The sequence below is a fragment of the Sabethes cyaneus genome, chromosome 2 (genome assembly GCF_943734655.1).
Source record: "Sabethes cyaneus chromosome 2, idSabCyanKW18_F2, whole genome shotgun sequence".
In the NCBI taxonomy this organism is placed as follows: Eukaryota; Metazoa; Arthropoda; class Insecta; order Diptera; family Culicidae; genus Sabethes; species Sabethes cyaneus.
In genome coordinates this window covers 127,737,995-127,759,521 of record NC_071354.1, presented here as the reverse complement: position 1 = coordinate 127,759,521, position 21,527 = coordinate 127,737,995, and the positions used below count along the sequence as shown (strand labels likewise).

General features: G+C 40.0%; 1 protein-coding gene across 1 annotated transcript in view; it reads right to left on the bottom strand.

Moving 5' to 3' along the window:
- Positions 1-21,527, bottom strand: part of LOC128735977 (beta-alanine transporter) — a 46,525-nt gene that overhangs the window by 6,462 nt on the left and 18,536 nt on the right. Inside the window, exon 7 of the mRNA XM_053830463.1 lies at positions 18,560-18,738. Coding sequence (XP_053686438.1) covers positions 18,560-18,738 — 179 coding nt within the window. The remainder of the gene's footprint in view (positions 1-18,559; positions 18,739-21,527) is intronic.

Sequence of the window (21,527 nt, the reverse complement as noted above, 5' to 3'; positions counted from 1 at the left end):
TAACAGTTGCACATATAAACCAAAAAATATTTGGCCACCTTTCCTTGTTCTCGTTGCGGTGATTGACGATGCGGACTACCGCCGCAACAGGATGAAAATTTATGTAAATAACCGCAATATTATCGGTCCATCTAAACGAAACCATCATCAAAAAGGACCCAAATTTTGAGCTTGCTCTTTTTCATCCATTTTCAATCCGAACTTCGTTTTCTTTGCCTCGCTTGAAAGGTATGACCCAAAACTGACACCCAAGGTAAATTTCGGAGTATTTTGTTGAATAATGGCCGCTTCAGCGTCGGCTCCGGAACATCAACCACCTGTCTCCGGGGACATTTTTGTATTTTGAGATAATTCATTTTGCGGCACATCAAATCACATCGGCTTAGCAAAATAACACTAATGGAACTACCCGGTACTTGGGCAGATAGACAGACTTCGCAGCTGGTTATTAGAGTACAGGATAATTACGGGGCTAGTGCAACGATCCTACTGACTCTATAGCAGCACCTACCAGCCGAGATTCGAATATACGACGACTTGCTTGTTAGGTTTGCATCTTACCCCGAAGCTAACTGGGTGGATTATGATTCAGCACATATGGGGTTATTCAGGACAAAAATGTGTAGGGGAACTGTGGGTAAGACGAACAGGGTGGGTAAGACGGACAGGTGGTTGATTCTACCAGTTAAGCATTAAAATTCGTAAATGTTTTGATGGGCATCCAACCATCTTGCTATCTCATGATGTCTGAACGTTTCAATCATCATTTAGAACTTTCCAATTTTGATAAAGTACAGAAAAACTAAAAATTGGACATGATTCTGCGTTTGGATGTAACTTTTTTTCCATCGGAATTAAGCTTTTTGAGTGGTTTAATTCCAAAATGTTGCCCATAGCATGAAGTATTTCGATTTAATACCTTTTCAAGTTTCATCTGCATTGAAATAATACGTAATTTTATTTGCGTATGAAAAATTGTAAACTCTTTAAAAAAATGTATAATGATGGGGTGAAATGGACAACTGCTAGTGTGGGTAAGATGGTCAGTGAACATATTATAATAAAATTGTTGATTTTGCCTGTTAGTGATATCTCAAGCATATAAATGAAAATTTAACCGGCAAACGTGAACTTCAAACAAATTAGCAGCGGCCAGGCATGAAACAGTTTTTGGAATGCTTATTCATATTGCCACTGCCAAACAACTTTCTATTGGCTGCCTCTAGTGGGAGGGGGTGGACTGCCCCCTTCATTTTTTTGCACGCTACACCACCATATTTTACGTATTCAATTTGTTAAGGGTCAATAATAATAATATGCGCTCAGTTGGGGCGATTTACAATACCTGTCCATCTTACCCCCACACATTGTCCATTTCACCCGCAGAACTAAAAAAGTTCACTTTTTCGGACCATTTTTAAAACTCAAAATACACATTGAAAAACATTTTTTGTTAAATATTTCACTAGCTGCTTTTGTAAACAATATGTTGAACTGAAGTAAACTGTATTTAGGTTTTAAAAAATATAAGTCCTCTGTATTATATTAGCTGTTCTTCTTAACCTGTTCGTCTTACCCACAGTTCCCCTAATACCTTAGAAGCTATGATACACGGTATGCCTTCAACACATAAGATGGTTTTTATTCCAATGGTAATGGTTGCTTCTAAAACTAAAACTTCTAAGTTTTCAGTGCCATGCGATTTTGTTTCAAACCGCTCCAATATAACCAGAACTACCCCGTTAACCGGTTCATTATAAGTTAAATAGCTTATATACCCTAAAATCATCAATTAAACCCAAACCCGGTTACTAAAGTGGCTATTTGGTTCCAAAATGTCTCCATTGTACTTCCATCAATGTCTTTTGATCAAAGCGATATGATTTGATGTGCCTCATGATGCATTATCCCAAAATCCAAAGAATTCCCCTGAACCAGGTACCGGATGTTCCAGATCCGATAGTGATGTGGTCATTTGCTTTCAAAATGTCTTTATTATACTTTCAATAGTCTCATTTTATCAAGATGATGTGATTTGATGTGCCGTAAGATGAATTATCCTAAAATTTAAACAATGTGTCGCGAATCAGGTACCAGATGTTTTCCCGGTGAAGTGGCCATGTTGGTCCAAAATATCTGCATTACTTCTATTAGTCTTATTTCATCAAGCTGATGTGATTCGAAGTTTGCGGTACATCAATTGATGCTTGCGGCAATGAATTATTTCAAAATACGAAACGAAATTCGAATTAAAATGATAATGAGAGCAATCTCAAATCTTTTTTCTAATGCATTAGGAAGGTTAAGAGGTTATACTATACACAGTTGAGAGGACCAAACCTTTTGACCAAGGATGGTTCGATCACTTTGACTCAGTGGAGCAAAATTTGACAATGTGATATATGAATCATTTATAGAACGAGTTATTATCTACAATTTTGCTGAATAAAGTTTTGCTGTATCTTTTGTATTTACGGTGCTACAATGCTAGTACCTCTTTATTAACTAATTGAACGTTCATTTAGTCACTAAACTGTTTGGCACATAAAGATCATTTACTGGGCACATTGCAAAAATCTATATATGGGACACATAGAAACTATACGAAAAGTTTTCTCAGTGTAGCCGAGATTCGAACATACGACGACTAGCTTGTTAGACTAGCATCGTACCTCGAAGCTAATTAGGCGGTGCTAGCTGGTTTGTGTATGTGACATAAAATTGGTTTGTGTATGTGACGCCTATGCATGTATATGCATATGTACATGCGTGCATACATATATACGAAAACATAATTGTTCTTGTCGAACTGAGTCGAATGGCAGTCGCCATTATGGCTCGAAGAAGCTGATGGATATATTGATGCATATCCAGTTTTTTACATGCCATAATGACGGACGGCGTTCGTAATATTTGGATAGCATTTTTGACATTTCCTAAATACATGGCACGTTTTCTTTCCGCACGTTCCGTTAGTTTTAACGTGAACGTGCGCATAGAAAACGTACGATGTAATTACGAAATGTTAAAAATACTGTCCAAATATTACGAACACACTAACACAGATTATACGGTTCACCAATACGGCTCGTAAAAAGCTGGATAAAATTATTGAAAAATATTCTTCTTTACGGAGAAAATGCTCACTTATGTTAAGCAAATAATATTTCATTCAGATTTTCAGGTTTATATACCCACGAGCGATAGGATGCTTCTTGAAAACTGCTATCCAAAATAACAGCATACTCTGTGAAAAAAATATGAATCAATCCTGCATAGAACAATAACGTGACTAGTAGGCCCTGTTGTGATAATAGATACGATATTTTGATAAAATCATGCACTTTCCATTTTGGACTTATGGCCAACATTTTGCATCAAATACTCCTATGTGCGAAGTAAAGCTGAAATATTTAGACGAGTTGAAGAATTTCGTTTAGACGAGATTTTGAATGACAAGTGCACTCAAAACAAAAAGTAGTCAAAGTTCTTACTTATTGGTAGAGTTTTAGACCAGAGCGTAGATGCCAGGTTTTGCTCGAACGATTGTTCGAACTTCCACTTCTGTTCTGTGACCATACCTTAATTTTGCCGGACGCCAACATCTTGTTGGCGATTTCCTCCGGCATGTTTAAGGTTGCGGTTTGCATATCTCCGTATGCCTTCCGCAAGCGGATGTCTGCGGGTGCCACATCAACATTAAGCTGATCCCGCAGAGCATCACTCAGGTCAACTGTCGTCGTAATCTCGTCGAGGTTTTTACACTCGACCAGAACACGCTGCGACAGCGCCTTTACCTGGCCCGCTTCGCCCAGGGACTGCTCAACCAGTTTCTGGTAATTCGAACTCTGGACCGTTGGGTCCTTTTAAAACTCGAAGAGCATATCCCCTGCCTGGGTTCGGCGGGTCTTTACTACGTTGGCCCCAAGCTCCTGCAACTTGGGGTCCACCCGAACCTTACGCAGTAGTTCAGCGTACGACAGCTTACCTGTCAGCTTCACTACTAAGGCGTCGCCCTTATGGACTCGCCTTGGCTTTGGCTTTGCAGCCGCAGCCTCGCTCGGTTTCGGCCTCGGCGGTTTAGGCGGTTTACGCCTAACCACCCGCCATTCCTCCTCCCCGGTCCCGGCAGCACCATCCGGGACCGCATCCGCGCGTTCGCTGGTAGAGGCGCGAGCCGAAGTCCGCTGCCTCTTGGCTACCAGCGTTGGTCCATGGTCGGGCGTAGCCGCCTTGCGCTTGGCAAGCGGCGTACGCGCCTGACTAGGCATGGCCACAGCCTTAGCGGCTATGACCAGAGCTTCGGCGATTTCGCATCGCTGCAGAAGCTCTTGCCTCTCCACCTCGGCAGCTATGACGGTAGAGCGGAGGCTCACCGCCAGCTTTTTAATGTCGAAGTGGACATTCGACCTAGAGTTGATGAACGAGTACAACTCGTCCCAACTTCGCCCTCAAGAGGGTGCACCACGCCCTCCGTTGACATTTGCCTACCGCTGTCGCTCGCCCTCTTGGCTGAGCTAGCAGCGGTAGCCACCTGCGTTCTAACTGGGGTGTTAGACTTTGGTGGAGTCAACTTCCTCTTCGGTATCGCCCCCGTTTTCGGGGGGCTTCCCTGTATGGGCTGTGCCCCCGATTTCGGCGGGCTTCCCTTCTTGGGTCGCGCCCCCGATAACGGGGGGCTACCTGTCTTTGCTGTTGGTGACCTGGCCAACTTACTACTTTTGGCAAAGATATCTTTGCCACTAGTAGCACCCGTATTCGATCCCTCATTAAAATTTAGAAATTTTTCCATTCGTATGGGTCCCAACTCTAGGCCGCTATCTCCACTCGTAATTGTGTAGTCGCCTTAACGATCCCATGGTGATCTATGCAAGCAGGGAGGCCATGGCTAGGGACACTCCCCCCTACCCTTCATGGGGGCAGGGATGTCTGCATCCGATCAGCGTCAGTCAGGAATGTATCATCTGAGCCTACACCACCGCACTTTGACGTGAGTGACGAACTTTGAACGTACCTAGAGACCAGCCACGGTTTTAACGGGACGGAAGGCAGCTGTACCATTAGCCTACTCGCCGTTTCGGGAAGGTACCACCCTTCCTTACCTAAGGTAGTAGAATAGCACAGCCGTCAGCCCTATAGCGCCGAATCCAAACGTTTATTCCCGCCCGTCCAGTACACCATAATTAGGGTCTTCCTGGAACCGATCCTAATGTGCCCATGGCACTTCTGACCCGACTTTTTTGCTTAAAGTTCTGAGCTCTAACAGGACACTACGGCGTCCGCAGCTGGCTTATAGGAATTGAGCCCCGCTCGCCTCTTTACACCACTGCGCCACGCTACCCGCAAGCACTACGGCGCCCGCAGCTGGCTTATAGGAGTTGAGCCCCACTCGCCTCTTTACACCACTGCGCCACGCTACCCTCAAGCACAACGTGCCCCCCTTTCCCTGTTAGCACACAACTGAGGGTGCAACCAAAGACTGGTATTTGGTCGACCCTAGGCCCAGTTGCGTCCCGGCCGGTACCGCGTGGAGGTAGGGATAAGAGTTCCCGCTCCCATCATAATGGCTATATGGAGTCGCGCAAAGTCGAATGCGACTTTGTTCGGCACCTTAACCTCGCTGGGTTAGGGCCTTAACCGGCCTGGATGCTGAATTGTGTGTAATGTACGTTGGTGCGGGGATTGTGGGGTACAGCTTCAACCACAGGTCGTGCAGCTGTAATTGCCGTACAGTCGCCTGAAGAGATGGGCTTGTGTTTGGACCCGTAGAGTCGTTCGAGCGAAGCACACAATTAAAATCACCAGCGAGGATGACGTGTTGCGTATTGTGGCGAAGGTAGTAAGCGATCCTACCGTTGAAAAAACGCTCTCTTTCCGCACGAACCGCTGTTCCATACGGTGCCTAGATATTGCAGAGAGTTGTATTTTGTACACGTATTGCGATGAGTCGACCATCCAGGCTCTTCTCCACGTGTGTGAAATCTATATGATCTTTAAGTGCGATTGCTGTTCCACGTCTTGCGTGATCCACATTACATACCACGTTAAAACCAGGAAACGATATCTAGCTCTTGCGTTCGTACGAAGTTGCGAAGTGCGTCAATCTTCGTGGTGTTTGTGATGTTATTAATATTAATAGATGCAAGATTATAACTAGAGAATTCAGCCATTAGGTCAGTTGATTACTCTCATCTTGCATATCGTCTTCGTCGTCTTCTACGCGGGCCTTTTTGTTTATAGGACGAGTGCGGAGGAGTCTTCTAGAGCTGGATGATCCGACAGAGGAGTCTGTTTCGCTTCCATCGCCTTTAGTGCCAGCACTTCTTCGTACTATACCACTGCTAGCTGGAGGCTGTTGACCTATTAGTAAGGTCATCGACCCACTGTTCATGGGTTGCGTCGACATCGAGGAAGAGGTTAACGGGGGAAAATTTTGTTCTGTCAATATTGGTGGTGGCAACAGTTTCTGTTGTTGCCGACGGGGTGTTTGTTTCGGAGGCGGCATATTATCCGCTTTGGCCGAGTTTAAGTTAGTTTTTGTCTCACTAAGAGGAATTGGTATCGTGTTTGCTTGTTTCGCGGCGAGTGGGAGTTGTTTCTTCGATTTTGTCGATAACGCTATTGGTGCCATCTGCTTTGCGGCATCGGCGTACGTTTTTTGCACCAATATTTTTTTATTCTGCACACAGGTAGCTCCAATGTGTATGTACTCGTGACAGTGACGGCAAGTTTGACGCTGTCCGTAGAACGATACTTGTGTCATTTCACCGTCTATGGTGACCCATGATTCGATGTTACGTTTTACAATCATTTTAGCTACACGGATACCAGTCGAGATGCCAGGGAAATCGACATCAGCTCCATATTGCTGCTCTCGTATTGATAGGACATCACCGTATTTTCCCAAGAAATCGGCAATTTTTTGATCTGTCACGTCCTCTGACAAATCGTAGAGTTTAACTTCCACTGCTCCATCCTCAAGAGTGATTCTAAGCGGATATTTTTTACCGTCGATTGTGAACTCATGCTTGTTGTCGTGCTCGTCACAAATTCGTTGCGCTAACTCTAGGTCAACGACTTTAACGAAGGAAGCACCGAGGGATCTGCTGTTCTGTATTCGTAGCACTTCACCTTGTTTCAGGCCCAATACGGTCGCACAAAAACGATGCACTTTGGCGTTATCTGGTCTTTTTGGCATATTTGCATAGTCTATGCGAAAAGTATTTTCTCGACGGACAACGCGGAGTCGTTTGCACGTACGGCTCTACGGAACGGCTCAGCGATGAGCAAGAAGAGAGTCAGAGTACACTGCTAAAGATTTCGTATTCGACTTCCACGGAGCGATAGTAAAACGCGTCTGTTCAGCTTGGAAGATGAACGGTATCTGTCTAATGCTAAATTTGGTTCCATTTGCTTGATTAGTTCTTGAGTTATGAGGAAATTTGTGCTTCATTTGTATAGGAGCCCCCCGTTTAAATACGGATGAGTCTCAGTACACCATAGAAAAAATTCCTCCCTTCTAAAACCCCCACATGCCAAATTTGGTTACATTTGCTTGATTAGTTCAAGAGTTATGAGGAAATTTGTATGGGAGCCCCCCCCCCTCCTTAGAAGGGAAAGGGGTCTCAGTATACCATAGAAAAAATTCTTACCTCCAAAAACCCCCACATGCTAAATTTGGTTCCTTTTTGCTGGATTAGTTCACGAGTTATGAAGAAATTTGTAAATTATTTGTATGGGAGCCCCCCCCCCTCCTAAAGAGGGGAGGGGTTTCAATTGACCATAGAAAAAATTCTTGCTTTTTTAAACCCCCACATGCCAAATTTTGTTCCATTTGCTTAATTAGTTCTAAAGTTTTGAGAAAATTTGCATTTAATTTGTATGGGAGCCCCCCCTCGTAGAAGGGGAAGGGGTCTCAGTACACCGTAGAAAAAAATCCTGCCTACTGAAACCCTCACATGCCAAATTTGGTTTCATTTACTTGTTTAGTTCTCGAGTTATGAGGAAATTTGTGTTTCATTTGTATAGGAGCCCCCCCCTCACCTCTTACGCCCTCCTTAAAGTTGCTCTATTAACCCCCCCTTCCATAAAATTGCTCGTCTTTTTATCTATCCAACGACATATAAATTGTTCAGTTTAGTTCAGTAGTGTAGTAGTTATTAGCATTTGAAATCTTTCATTCAAACGTTACACTTCTTTTTTCGTTTTTACAAAGTGCTACCCAGTCGCAGTATAGTAAACAAAGAAGTAGTTCTACGTACCACCTGTCGAAGACCGGGGCAAAAGCTTTTGTTTTATCCAAGCACGTCAAAACCGTTTAGAATACAGTTAAAATCCCCACCAAAAACATTCGTTATAACGTTACTTTTCGTAAGAAGCACCGTCAAATCATTTTGGAAAAAATCGTTTCTCTCCTTTCTGCGGTTTGAACCGGCAAATGCGTAGATGTTTATATAGTTAACTAGCTGTAACCAGCGCGTCGCCTCGCGTCTAATTGAGAGCAGATTGGAGGTACACTATGTAACGCTAACGCTATGTAACTCTATGAGGTGCAACTACGTTACTTTTGCTCTTCTTGAATGTAATCTGGTATGATTGGTTTGAGTCTTTGCTTAATGTGGGCGATTATTACCACGAAAATACAAATCGCGCCCCTCGTTTTGGCGACAGACATAAGCCTCTTATATTGTCCGTTTCTTTGGTAACAAAACGCGCTGCTCACTTTTTTGATGGCTTGAAATCGTCGCAGAAAGAATCTGCTTGGCTGTATGTAAGTTATTAGTATATATTATGCTTGTCTAGCACGTAAGCCATTGATTTACTTGACAAAATAAACGATATTTGCCTCGCGACGAATGCGGCGATGGTTTCGCCCGCGACGGTTATAATTCATCGCGTACGAAAGGGTGAGAAATTGATAATATTTATGATAATGATGATGATGATATTGTTTACCACAACCGAAGATATTCTACCGTTCAAACTCAACAATGGCTGACTTACTTCGAGTGAATTGCGAGTCAAAATAGCTGTTCTAGACTTGGATTCATTTACATTCACGGATGAATTGATGGAACGGAACAAAGGATGGAATAAACGAAAAGTTCGAATAATACACCTCTTGTAAAAAGAGTACATCAATATCATTATGGAAAACGAAATCGCATAAAAGGCTTTTGTTAACTGTTGTCGTGCTGCTATTCAAGTTTATGCTTGCTATTCGTAGTATGAAATTCATTGGAAATAGTGTCTAATACTATTGAAAGTTGAAAGTTATTAAAAGTCCACGATGATATTACTCGTACTATTGACAAAAAGGGTGTTGCAGTTTTACTGCTGATTGATTTTGCGAAAGCTTTCGATCGAGTCTCTCACACTAAATTATTGAAAAAGCTGTCTTATTAGTTTGGGTTTACTAGCCTAATTCGATCTTACCTTTGTGATAGACCTCAAGCTGTATACTTTAATGGTGTGTTGTCTTCTCCAAAACTAATTCACTCGGGTGTACCGCAGGGATCTGTGTTAGGACCTCTACTTTTTCCCTTTTTTATTAATGATTTACCATCAGTTTTGAAATACTGTTGTATCCACTTATATGCTGACGATGTACAGATATACTTTTGCTCTTCAAAAGACTACAACAACGCCGAAATTTCTTTAATGATCAATGAGGATCTTCATCAGATTTATAGCTGGTCACAAAGAAACCTTTTACCCATAAATTCTTCTAAAACTAAGGCTTTGTTCATTTCTAAATTGAGCACATATCTCGAGTTACCCGAGTTTTGTTCTTCAATGACGAACCTATCCATTTTGGCAATAAAGTAAACAATCTTAGAGTAATTTTTACATCCAACTTATGCTGGAAATCACATATAAATTCTCAAGTAAGAAAAATCTTTGGAACGCTTAAACAAGTGAGCTTAGTTACAAAATACTTAGATGTACAAACTAAGCTTAAGCTCTTTAAAGCTTTAATTTTTCCACATTTCATTTATGGTAACTTTGTTTTCTCTAATGCCACACGGCAACCAATGAATAAACTCAGGATAGCACTTAACTATTGTGTAAGGTATGTTTTCAATATTCATAGGCTTGGAAGAGTCACTTATTTACAAAAACAATTGTTAGGATGCCCATTTAAAGTTACAGAGCCTGCACTATATTGTATAGAATTAATACCACTAAGAAACTAAACTATTTGTTTTCTAATACCTTTTCGAAATACACGCGTAAATAATTTATTGATTCCTTACCATTCGTCAAATTATTATGGTCAGTCTCTGTTCTCTAGAGGCATAGTTTTACGGAATCATTTGCCAAATAATTTTAAAAATAGTTCATCCAAACAGAATGTCAGGCGAGATATACATCTGCACCTTAACAGTATAAATTAGGTTTGTGGTAATTTGAGAAACAATTTAGTTTGTAAGTTTTTACATGTGCTCAAAAGAGGCATATGTCTCAAGTTACATGGATTATAAATGAATAAAATAAAATAAAATAAAATAAAATAAAATAAAATAAAATAAAATAAAATAAAATAAAATAAAATAAAATAAAATAAAATAAAATAAAATAAAATAAAATAAAATAAAATAAAATAAAATAAAATAAAATAAAATAATATAAAATAAAATAAAATAAAATAAAATAAAATAAAATAAAATAAAATAAAATAAAATAAAATAAAATAAAATAAAATAAAATAAAATAAAATAAAATAAAATAAAATAAAATAAAATAAAATAAAATAAAATAAATAAAATGATACTAGTGATAACTATTAATAAAAACCTTTCCACATTCGACAAAAATTAAGCAAATGAACTTTGACTATTTATCTTTCTCACTTTTCAATAAGACCTGCAGCATCTAGTATCATAGACCTTTCCATTTATGTGTGTGTTGGTGCTTGAAAATGAGGCAAACAGGCATCAACCCTTCCCCAAAATGAGGCAAATATCATGTATATACACGCGTATTCCGTGTTCGCTAGAGTGGCTGCTTGAGCTGTCAGAAAGCTCTATATCAGTCTCGTGTTCCATCTCATTTGTTATCGCGCTTCCTTCACAAAACGTTGTTGGAGTAGTCTCGATTTGTTTAGTGAACTTGATATACTTGGCTTTGCTCCTGTACTGATCGGTCACCCCACTAAATCGCTCGCCACGCGGCACAAGTACCACTACCCGAGCATTAGTGTCTGCTTCCGTAGTCGATTGACCAGAATCCGATTTTTACTCGTTTTGGTCTTTCGCATGTTTACGTTCTCTCTTATTCGTGACCGTGATGAAATCTTCCGCTCCCGCCATTACTTCCCCGCCATCTTGGTCTTGGGCACAATGTTGGCTATCAGCAGTGGTTGTATAGGTTCTGTTTGTACTATTGTTTTCTGCATTCGATTCGGTTTTATTATCTCTTCCAGTATCCATCTCTACACTTTCCTTGGCACCATTTGACGAGTTAACCTGCACAGCACCACGTGGTCGATTGGGGAGAACTGATCCAAGGGTGATCATCCCTGCTTCGCTTTTTCCTTAATTACTCGCTGTTTCGTCCACTTTAAATCGCCTCTTACCATTTCACTGTAAGATGGTTGGTTAGTGGATTGCAACCATGCATTGACCGATCTTTTGTTAGGACATTCCGCTTGCAAATGCTCTTTGCTTCCACAAAGAAGACATTTATTTACCAGGCCCTCATAGAATACTCGCGCACGCAATCGTAGCGGATATTTCAATTTCTTCCTTGAACTCGATGTAGATTCCACGTACTGACGTCCAAATGGGAAAACCAGTTTCCTCACCGTACCTCTCTCGAACCAATCACGTTACTTTTCCGTACTTGTTCAAAACTGCTGCTACTCTGTAATACAAATACAAATACAAATAGTACTCGGATATTTGTTATATGAAAAGTCCATTGATACTGGTAATTCTTGCAAGGTTTTTCGCATATCCTGTTCATTTTCAAACTTGATGATAAACGATGTTTCATTTCTATCCTTGTACATGGACAAAAGCTTTTCGCAGCTCAAGTTCATTTTCAATTTCATAAATTTGAATATCTCCATAACCGCTGGTTCCGGTACTCCTCGTTCAAAACGCACTCGAAGGGAATTCACTCCTAGCTCTGTATCCACCATTTTTTTTCGATGGTAGATGACCTCGCACTCAATTGTTTTAAATTGTGCACACCGCTAGAAGAAACAACAATTATTCTTTTCTATAGGTTTCTATTATACCCCTACTAGCACAGTTGGTATAAACTAGTTGAGATAACCGATTAATAACTAATTTCAGTCAAAAATAGGTTGCAGCAACCAGAAACGACAAAAGTGTGCTACTTGAGACGTCTGCTCAGTTTGACTTCCAGACACGAACTGATATTCGCAGAAAAAGTTGGATTTATTTTAATTTTTTATTTTAAACACGTCTTTTTCATATGTTACTCCAGTTGCCCACTGTGTCTATAAAATTCCTAATAATTACATGTAATTTCCTACAACTTATCCGAATACATATGATTCAACCTTTCGCTTTTGAGTTGTGACATAATTTCTGTTATATCAATAATTTTTGAGAAACACTTTTTCAAACATAATACGCCCTTTTTAAACATGATTCTTGAATCAAAATGACGCCAAAACCAGTGGAAGGTGCATATTTCCTCCTATCAAACACGTTGGTAAAGTTTCATCCAAATTAGAGAGGTTCATTTCAGATTTCAGCTATTTTTAGACGATTTGATGTGGAATTGCTCTGGGACAACTTGAAAAGCAGGGTGTAACAGGTCCGCATTTTCGCTACCCGATTAATAAGCGGGTGGCTTAAGTGCCACTCTCCAAAGGAGAGACCACCCACCGAGATTAACGGTTGCCCAGCCTGAGACCCTCACAGGGAGAGGTTCACTTAGGGTTGTTGATATTATATCGATATTTGATATTATCGATTTTCCGTCCTTAAAATATTGATATATCAGGCCAATATTGAGCTGACCGATATTATCAATATTTTGATATTTGCGGCCGATATCGGCCACGGCCACGATATTGTCCTTACCGTTTGTAATAAAACACGCTGCACAACTTTTTGTCAGCCTAAAATCGCAGGCAAAAGCGACTGTGGGTGAGTTACGAATACATCTTGTTTGGCTAGCAAATAAACAAAGGCAAAGCAAATAAATTGGTTTACTTTACAAAATAAATGAAAATTGCTCTCGCGACGATTTCGTCCGCGACGGTTACAATTCATCGCGTTCGAAAGGGTGGGAAATTTACAATATTTTTATTTTTTATACGGATTTCCAATAACTGTACACAGTTGTACTTGCCAGTGAAAAGACTGTCAATCTTATTCTGTACTTCGAAGGATCTGTTTCATATCATTAGGTTAATATTCATCGGAATAGAGAAATAGTATATTTGATGCTAATCCACACGTCCCTTAAATCTAGTAAGTGTCGTTCAATTTCGTTTCAGCGTTTTTATATTTTATGAACGATAAATATTTTAGATTTTACCATCAATAAGTTCATCACACCTGTTCCTCACGGCGAGTTAAAGAAGGTTTTTAAATCTTTTAGCTCTATTAACGCCAATAGACCCAACCGGCTTTGTTGAATTTCATACAAAGAAATGCGAACTTTTTATCCCGTTGTCTTGTCACAAACAGCAATTAAATTTTGTGTAGAAACCGTAAATAACGCAGTAACGTAACGCAAAGCGATTTTTTTTGTGAATATCACAGTTTTGCTGATATTTTTCACCCGGTTTTTTACCTACCCGTCAGTCTGTTCGAGGGGATCAACGTGGTGCCATGCATGCCAAGTTTAATGTAATAAAAGATTAGGTGCTGCATGCAAAGTTAAATGATACTAGGTAAAAGTGCGATTTGACGTTAACGGGTTTTGATGCCTTTGGCACACTTATTCCTTGAATTACAACGAAAATATGCGTAGAATGCATCAAGATCATAAAAATAAAACCACACTATTTCGTGCGATTACACAGGTTTGAAGATTCGGCAGAGATGCCATATTTTCTGAACAAAAGTCTGGAACTGCTCGAAAACCGAAAAAATCGAGCAGTTTTCCGGCTACTCGAATTTTCTGGTTTGAAAATAATCTGCGAAAATCTGCACACTTTTTTAGGAAGTCTGTGAAAGTTTAAAGAGCTTCGAACAAAAATCTGCACCAAAACAATAAAAGTCATATAAACTGCAAATATCTGCAAATTTATAATGATCTGCAAGACCGTTCCAAAAATCTGGAATTTGCAGACAAATCTGCTAATCTGGTATCCCTGAGATTCAGGGTTTTTGCAATATCGATATAACTATCGATATCCGGCCTAAATATCGATGGCAATATCGCGGAGGGTTCAAATGTCGATATTGCTGATATCGATATTTTTTTCAGAATATCAACAACCCTTTCACTTTTATTCCGAGTTCGGGAAAGGAAGCTGGTTCGCAGACTTAAACACGTGACGCTATACTCCGTATCGCTACACGTCAGAAAACTTTACCTACAATACAGACCTAGCACTTAAGAATAGCAGCTTAGGAACTTACGACAGCAGACAAAAGTGACGGGTGATTTCATCACTGGCCGAGTCCAGTCTCCACCTAAAAATGACCGCAAAATGATTCGAGAGTGTCCTTGGCTGATATCGGAGTCAGCCACCCCAGTAGAAAATAACCAAAAATCTAAAAGACAACGCAAACCGGACACATGAAGAATCCCTTTCAAACCGACTGCATGGAGGTTCGTCGCATGAACTTAAATGCTCACTTCTGGCTTACTACTATGGTTTTATATAGAATCAGCATTTATCAAACAATTCGCATCTTGTATTTCGATACATCATAGATCCGATCGGTTTAACATTTTCACTTGCCTAGGCCTATTAGTCTCTTATTCTATCCTTTCCCATTTCCTATCTCTACTCGCTAGCGGTGTGTGCAAGATAACGTACGCTTACTGTGCGGTGCGGTGGGCTGCTACCAACCGGCTGCTTTTTGTTCGGTTACGGTCTTGGCCCTATTCAAGTCACATGCGCATGGACAATAAATGTAAAAAGTGTACTCACTCATAACCTGGGGTTTACATGAGGCTTACCGTCGCTGCTTGGTGGTGCAGGTGGTCGATCAACAAAATGGCGGGGCCGCCATCGCTATCTTGGGTAATACGCGATCAGGGTTTGATCCGCGCCACGCGGATCCCGAAATTTACTCCTACTGCTGACGGCGCACGGCGTGTGCGAAATTGGCTGTTTCTACTCGACGCTAGTAGTCTTACTCGATGCTGGTTGCTTGCTGTTGGATGCTGCCGATTGATGTTCGGCCAGCCTATCCCGTATAGGGCGCAAATTGACCCCGCTACCCTTGTCCGGCGTTGTAGCGGGCCGGGAAACCTTGAAGCTGACGGTGGGGTCAGAAGAAGTCGCTGACAATGTAGCAGGATGTCGATGACGTGTTCCGTGGCGAATCTATCATCCGAAATTTAAAAGAAAACCACAAGCAATTTTACGCACACCGCCTTTTGGCAAAAATAGGTACCCTACCTCTCGCAGCACACTTGCAGGCACGAACTGCGGTCGCACACGGGTAGCACTTTTAAAAAACGAAGCGTTCTATCACTGCCTATCCATGGGAAAGGGAAAAACTGCTTATCTGGCTAGAAAAAGAATCTCCATGTGTTTCACTACCTTTACTTCCAATCACGTCGCACAGTGGGGCAGATTGATTCGGCGCTCGGACAAAACCTCATAACTTCTTTCATATGCTTCGTAGAGCTTTATTGTCTTCAGCAACATTGTTTTTTATAAAATTTCGCACCCTTTTGTAAATGTTAAGTAGTTCTATTTTTATTCCTATAGATGGCGTTGAGATCTAACTTTTTAAATATTGACTTTAGCAATATTGTGTTTTCAGAAAAGTTGTTTGTCCTGTAAAGTTACGTAAAGTTACTGAAGTTACTGAATAAATATTTTAAATGCTCAAACACATATTTTAAGTATGTAGTCGAAATTAGTAGTCTGACGACCGCCTCTACAAATTATCACAATCTGTATATCAAGAATAATTTAGTATTATTATTCTGGTATAGGGTAAATCAACCATTTGTGGACCTTTCGGTAAATTATTTTGAACTCGTAACGCTAAACACCCAACCAATGGCACTTACAATATAAGTAACTTTCGAATAAGCCTAAATATATCAATTTCTGCTGCAAATCTCTATATTTTACATATTTTTAAAACAGATTGAAATGTTCATTTTCCTTTTATGGATCCTTGTGGTTTACAATAGAATAACGACCGGGTCAATGATGGGAATTTTAGTGTATTTTGCATGGAGAGAGTCCGATAATGGCGACATTGTTTGCGTTGTATATAATGGACCCTCATTTGTTGAAAACGTCAATTTTAAAGCATTAATAATGAAATGCATCTAAAATTTTATAAACTCAAATGTGTGTTATGTTTAGTACGTTCTGTTTCATGTCATATTTCCTCAGAAATAAGAAGCATAAGCTAGTAAATACCGAAATTTTATCCGAGGGTCCATTACAGGTAGAGGGTTTACTATATAGGTTAACTTACCCTACTATCTGCTTTAGTGCATTCATGCAAATTTTTTAATTCATTAGTTTGGCCATACGCAGTAAAAGGATACGAGTGGCGAGATAGGCTGTCATCGGCCTCAGCCAAATCCTGGTAGAAGGCAAAAAAATAACGAGTAACTGGCAGAGTATAGCAATCTGTTTATCCTGCAAACACGTATCAACATGTTCGACTCTAAATAAACAAAATGGAGGCTAGTTCAATTGAGCTGAAAGTCCTACCGAACATATTCTACTGCCAATTTGACTTGAAACAGAGCTAATTGGGAAAAAGCTGTTAAGTGGTCGCCTTTACAATGTCCTGAATTCCCCTTATCGACTCCAATGTATCTCATAACGATAATAATGCTGTGTCTTACATACACAAGCATGACTATTTAACGTACAGCAGGAATGAACTTCGCACTGGCGCGCGCATTTACTAATTTGTAGCCTAAAATGCCGGAAAACATGCATTCGGAAAACTTGAATATCTCCGAACATCGCAACTAGTAGCAGCTAATTTTTTGCTTATTACTAGTTAACACCCTGAATGTTGATTTTACGGTAGTGTCAGAGCGGAAATCTGTGGAAATCTTTTTCTACACACTATTGAAAATTGACAAAAATAACAAATTTTTTGTTCTAAAACACTTCGTCAGAACAAAGGTATAAAAAATCTGTCTTAATATCACCTAAACTATTAGTTTACAATCCCTTTAATGTGAATTGTCCTTTAAAAGTACAGAATTTTGAGCAGCATGGTAGCCAGACACTAAAAGATTAAATGATATTTATTTTTTCATTTTCCAAAATTTTTTTACACTGTGTTTCACCTTCTTTAATGCCTATTGAAAAACTACTTATTAAAACAATTTATGTATATTTCTTATAGATTATGTATCTACTATACGTAGAATATTAAGTTTGATAGAATATTTCAAATAAAAATTTTGAGGTTTTGTCCGAGCTTTTTCGGGTTCTGCCCCATAGTGCGTCGCGAGTCAAAATTACGGACAACTCCTGCCTCTTCCACGGGTCAGATTAAAGTGAAAGATCAGGGCAACGTGATCCTCAGATAACCGTCCTTGATCGAAACCTGCCTAACGAAATTCTTTATCGCTGTGTTCGAAAGTACGAAGTTGCATTTTCGGTTAAAGTAATCTTCTTCTAGCGCACGGCTTGCATCTTGTCAACCCGACCAACCCCCCAAGGTTAGAGAGCAAAGCGAAACACTCTCCCGACTGCGGGCGGGTCATCAGCCTTTATCGACAGGTCAACCTCCTCGATCGAGTTAGCGATGATAGGCAAATTAGGCAACGTAAGCGCGCGTCTGGGATAGCATTCTGATAGCAGCACGTATGCAAATTTGATTTGATTTTGTGAGTCGGCGCGCGGTATTGCCGACCACAGATTTTTATTGAAATTTTACTTGGAAAATTAGCGATATGGAAAATGAACTATAAATTAACAAATAATACTAACAATACTAATTATTGAATTTTGGCAAATATTAAATTAATTGTAATCACTATATATATAGATATATATATATATATATATATATATATATATATATATATATATATATATATATATATATATATATATATATATATATATATATATATATATATATATATATATATATATATATATATATATATATATATATATATATATATATATATGTCAGTTCGTTACAAGGGTTACAAGAAGAAAATCATTCGTCAGCAAGAATATTAGCAATGACATTAGTAATGTTATTCAATCTGTTCAGGTAAGAAAAATTGTTAAATACGACACCTTTTGCTCCGATGGGAAACGGAATATGTGGAAAGCGAAATACGGAATTGTAATTAACAGCAACAGTCAAACATTGTCCGTATACTTTTTGACTATATACATTACTAAACAACAATATTTGAATAAAATAGGTTTCGATTATCTTACCATATAATTTACAAAAGGAATTATGATGGGACCAATCATTCCAATAACGGAGCTGAAACTCATTCCTAAACCACGAACCACTGTGGGGTAAAGCTCAGAAGCCATAAGTGGCAGTATTACAAATGCTGACGATATGCCCATTTTGCCAATACAGTACAAAACCAGCGTGGTAGTTTGATCTGAAAATAAACAAGCAAGACATAGCTTAAGTACAAACAAATATTTGTCAAATAGACATTTTAAAAAATAAGCAAGAAGTTGAAGACGAACAGTCATAACACTCCAGGACCACCTCCTCGACATCTCTATCTTGGTCTACAAAGTTTCACAGTACCCCCATTAAGATGAACCCCTCGATACTGAACCCCAAACAACAATGGTCGTCCCATTGATTTTCTATGAAGTGATTCCAACCCAGCATTTTTGATATTTCGGATTTCAGATTCAGAAAAATGGCGACGTGTCGGGTAATCGTCAAGGACTCAAGGCTATCGTCAACAAAACGAGCGTCTGCACGTGCTGGTGCTGCTGTTGCGTAACAAAACGGACCTCTGGACCTCATTTATTTATTTTTTATGCATTATTTATTTATTTATTTTTTTATTTTTTTATTGGCGACAAATCAATGTTGTAGGACATTTTGAATTACATATAATTTTTATCTAACTTTCTAGCTTTTTAAATTATTCGAAAAAATATTAGGGGTCATTGCTGTGCAGTAAATTCCAAAAGTATTGCTTATGTTTTATCTTATGACATTGTGAAGTCAATATTGTTGCAACGTTTATTGTAAACTGCCATCAATTGATTGATAGGTCCAAATTTTGCATAAGTAATTGTATAATTACACTAGTTAACAGCATTTATGAACCCAGTAAGCTGAAGGTATTTTTTCATGTAAAATTAGTCGCTGAATCCGAACTTTAATAAAAACAAACTTTTCCCATACCTCTCCATTGCATCTTACTATCATTGTTCCGTGAGCCCGGGAAGGTGATTTTGATACCGTGCGAGAGCCGGGAGCTGAATATTTTTGCGACATTTCAATTCAAAGAAATTAAATTTCGTGACATGGGCGCGATAAACAAAAACAATATTTACCAACTATTTGTTGGTTCAAATGTTAAAGGTTATAGCGCCTTTAACGGTAAATACAAAAGAAACAGAAATGAAAGAGAGAGTGCTGTTGCCAAGCTGAGTAAATTTTTTGTTGCGCAAAATTGGGTTGTTTTCAAAATGTACAATATGCGTTACCAAGCATCGACATTTGTTGCAGTCCACAGGGAAACATTGACAGTTTCAAGCATATTTTCACATATGACGCATGATAAAACACTAGCGCCAACTTCTGTTTTTTTTATTTTCAGAAACTAGAGGCGGTATCCTATACAGCCTTCAAACTCTGCTTTAGTGATGTCCGATTTTTTCAGTTAATCGATTAGTTAACAATCGATTACTTTTTAGGCGGCCAATAATCGACATCGATTAATCGGCGCTGCATAATCGATTAATCGAAATAATCGATTGGTTATCACCTTCACGTCCTTTAACGGGGCGGGATGGGTTTTGGGGCAGGAAGCAGTGACAACCTTCACTTAAGCGCCAGGCAAGGATTAACTTGCCGTGAAGGAGCGTGTTTAGCGATACAATCCCGGTCCGGCTAGAATACCTCAGGACAGGTCCATCAAACGCTCAACTATAAACTTACGAACGAAATGCCGACTAACCTAACATCGGTTAAATCCGTTCGACCGACTCAACAGGGGGACATGAGCAACCATCGGCTAGTGCAGTGTCCCCTAGGCATCCTACACTAACCTACCGGCGGCTAACTCGCGAACCGATCTGGGGGGGGGAGCACATTCGGGGACTCACACTTTCCGAGAACACATATCGTAGCAAACACCATTGAGGGTTAACAGATCTTCATTTACACGTTTCGCTTAATCTAGTGGTTAGTTTTCTTCAGTTTTTCTTACGGCCTGCTGCTTCTTGTCGACGAAGGGTCTCTGATGTTCCGATGAACAGGTGGCTGTGCTAGACTAGCGGTTTCGTAGACCGCTTACAGATAGCCCGTACAAAATACGTGGTGGGTGGCAAATGGTGAATCGAATGTTTTAGTTCGACCGGGTCCGACATCCGGTAGCCGGTACGAACGGTGATGAATCCACGGACAGTAACAATTGGTTATATGGTGGGTATAGCATACGGTTGGCTCTTCGGCGATCGGTTCCTACGATCGATGGTGTATAGGGCCACGGATGGTAGCAACTGCCTGCTCGCTCGGAGAATCGGATCACACACTCGTGGTCGACACGTGTTGAGGCCGACTGACGTCGGTCGCGCTCTCAAGATTTAAGGGAAGACCTTCGTTTGAAGGAGGGTGCTGGTGGTCTTTTGCTTCGTTCGACTAGGTAATCTAACCTCGCTTTAGCGCCTATATTTTCTACCCGTGTTTTTTCCACTTTACTTCTACTTATTGTATCTTTTCCGAATACTAGTTTACTTCGCTTTTTGTCTTCTCATGTATCACTTTGCGTCTTCTAATTTCTAGCCCTTTCCAATCTTGCGTGTCGTCTCTTAGGTGGTTATCTTTAAAATCGCTCATTCCCCAGACTGATTTGCCTGTCCTGTCAAGCACAGGACTTTACGACGGGACCGACAATTCAGCTTTGGCTAGTTTCGCCAGGTTCCATCCGGTGGGCTTAGCATGGTTTGTTTACCGTCGCGGTACCCTAACCTTTTTTCGGGGATAACGGCAGGTAACGCGAACAGGCTTTTAGTGACGGTTGTGTGTGGGATTGGACAATAGGGTTTGTTACCTTATTTATTTTGTAACCTCGTTACAATCCCCGACACCAAAAAATAGTTTTGTGTCCCGTAGTACTGTCCCCGAGTGTTTTGAAATGTGCAGTCAGACTTAGGTTAGTTACATAGAAATCGAGGAGACCGCATTTTTTGGTTTTTG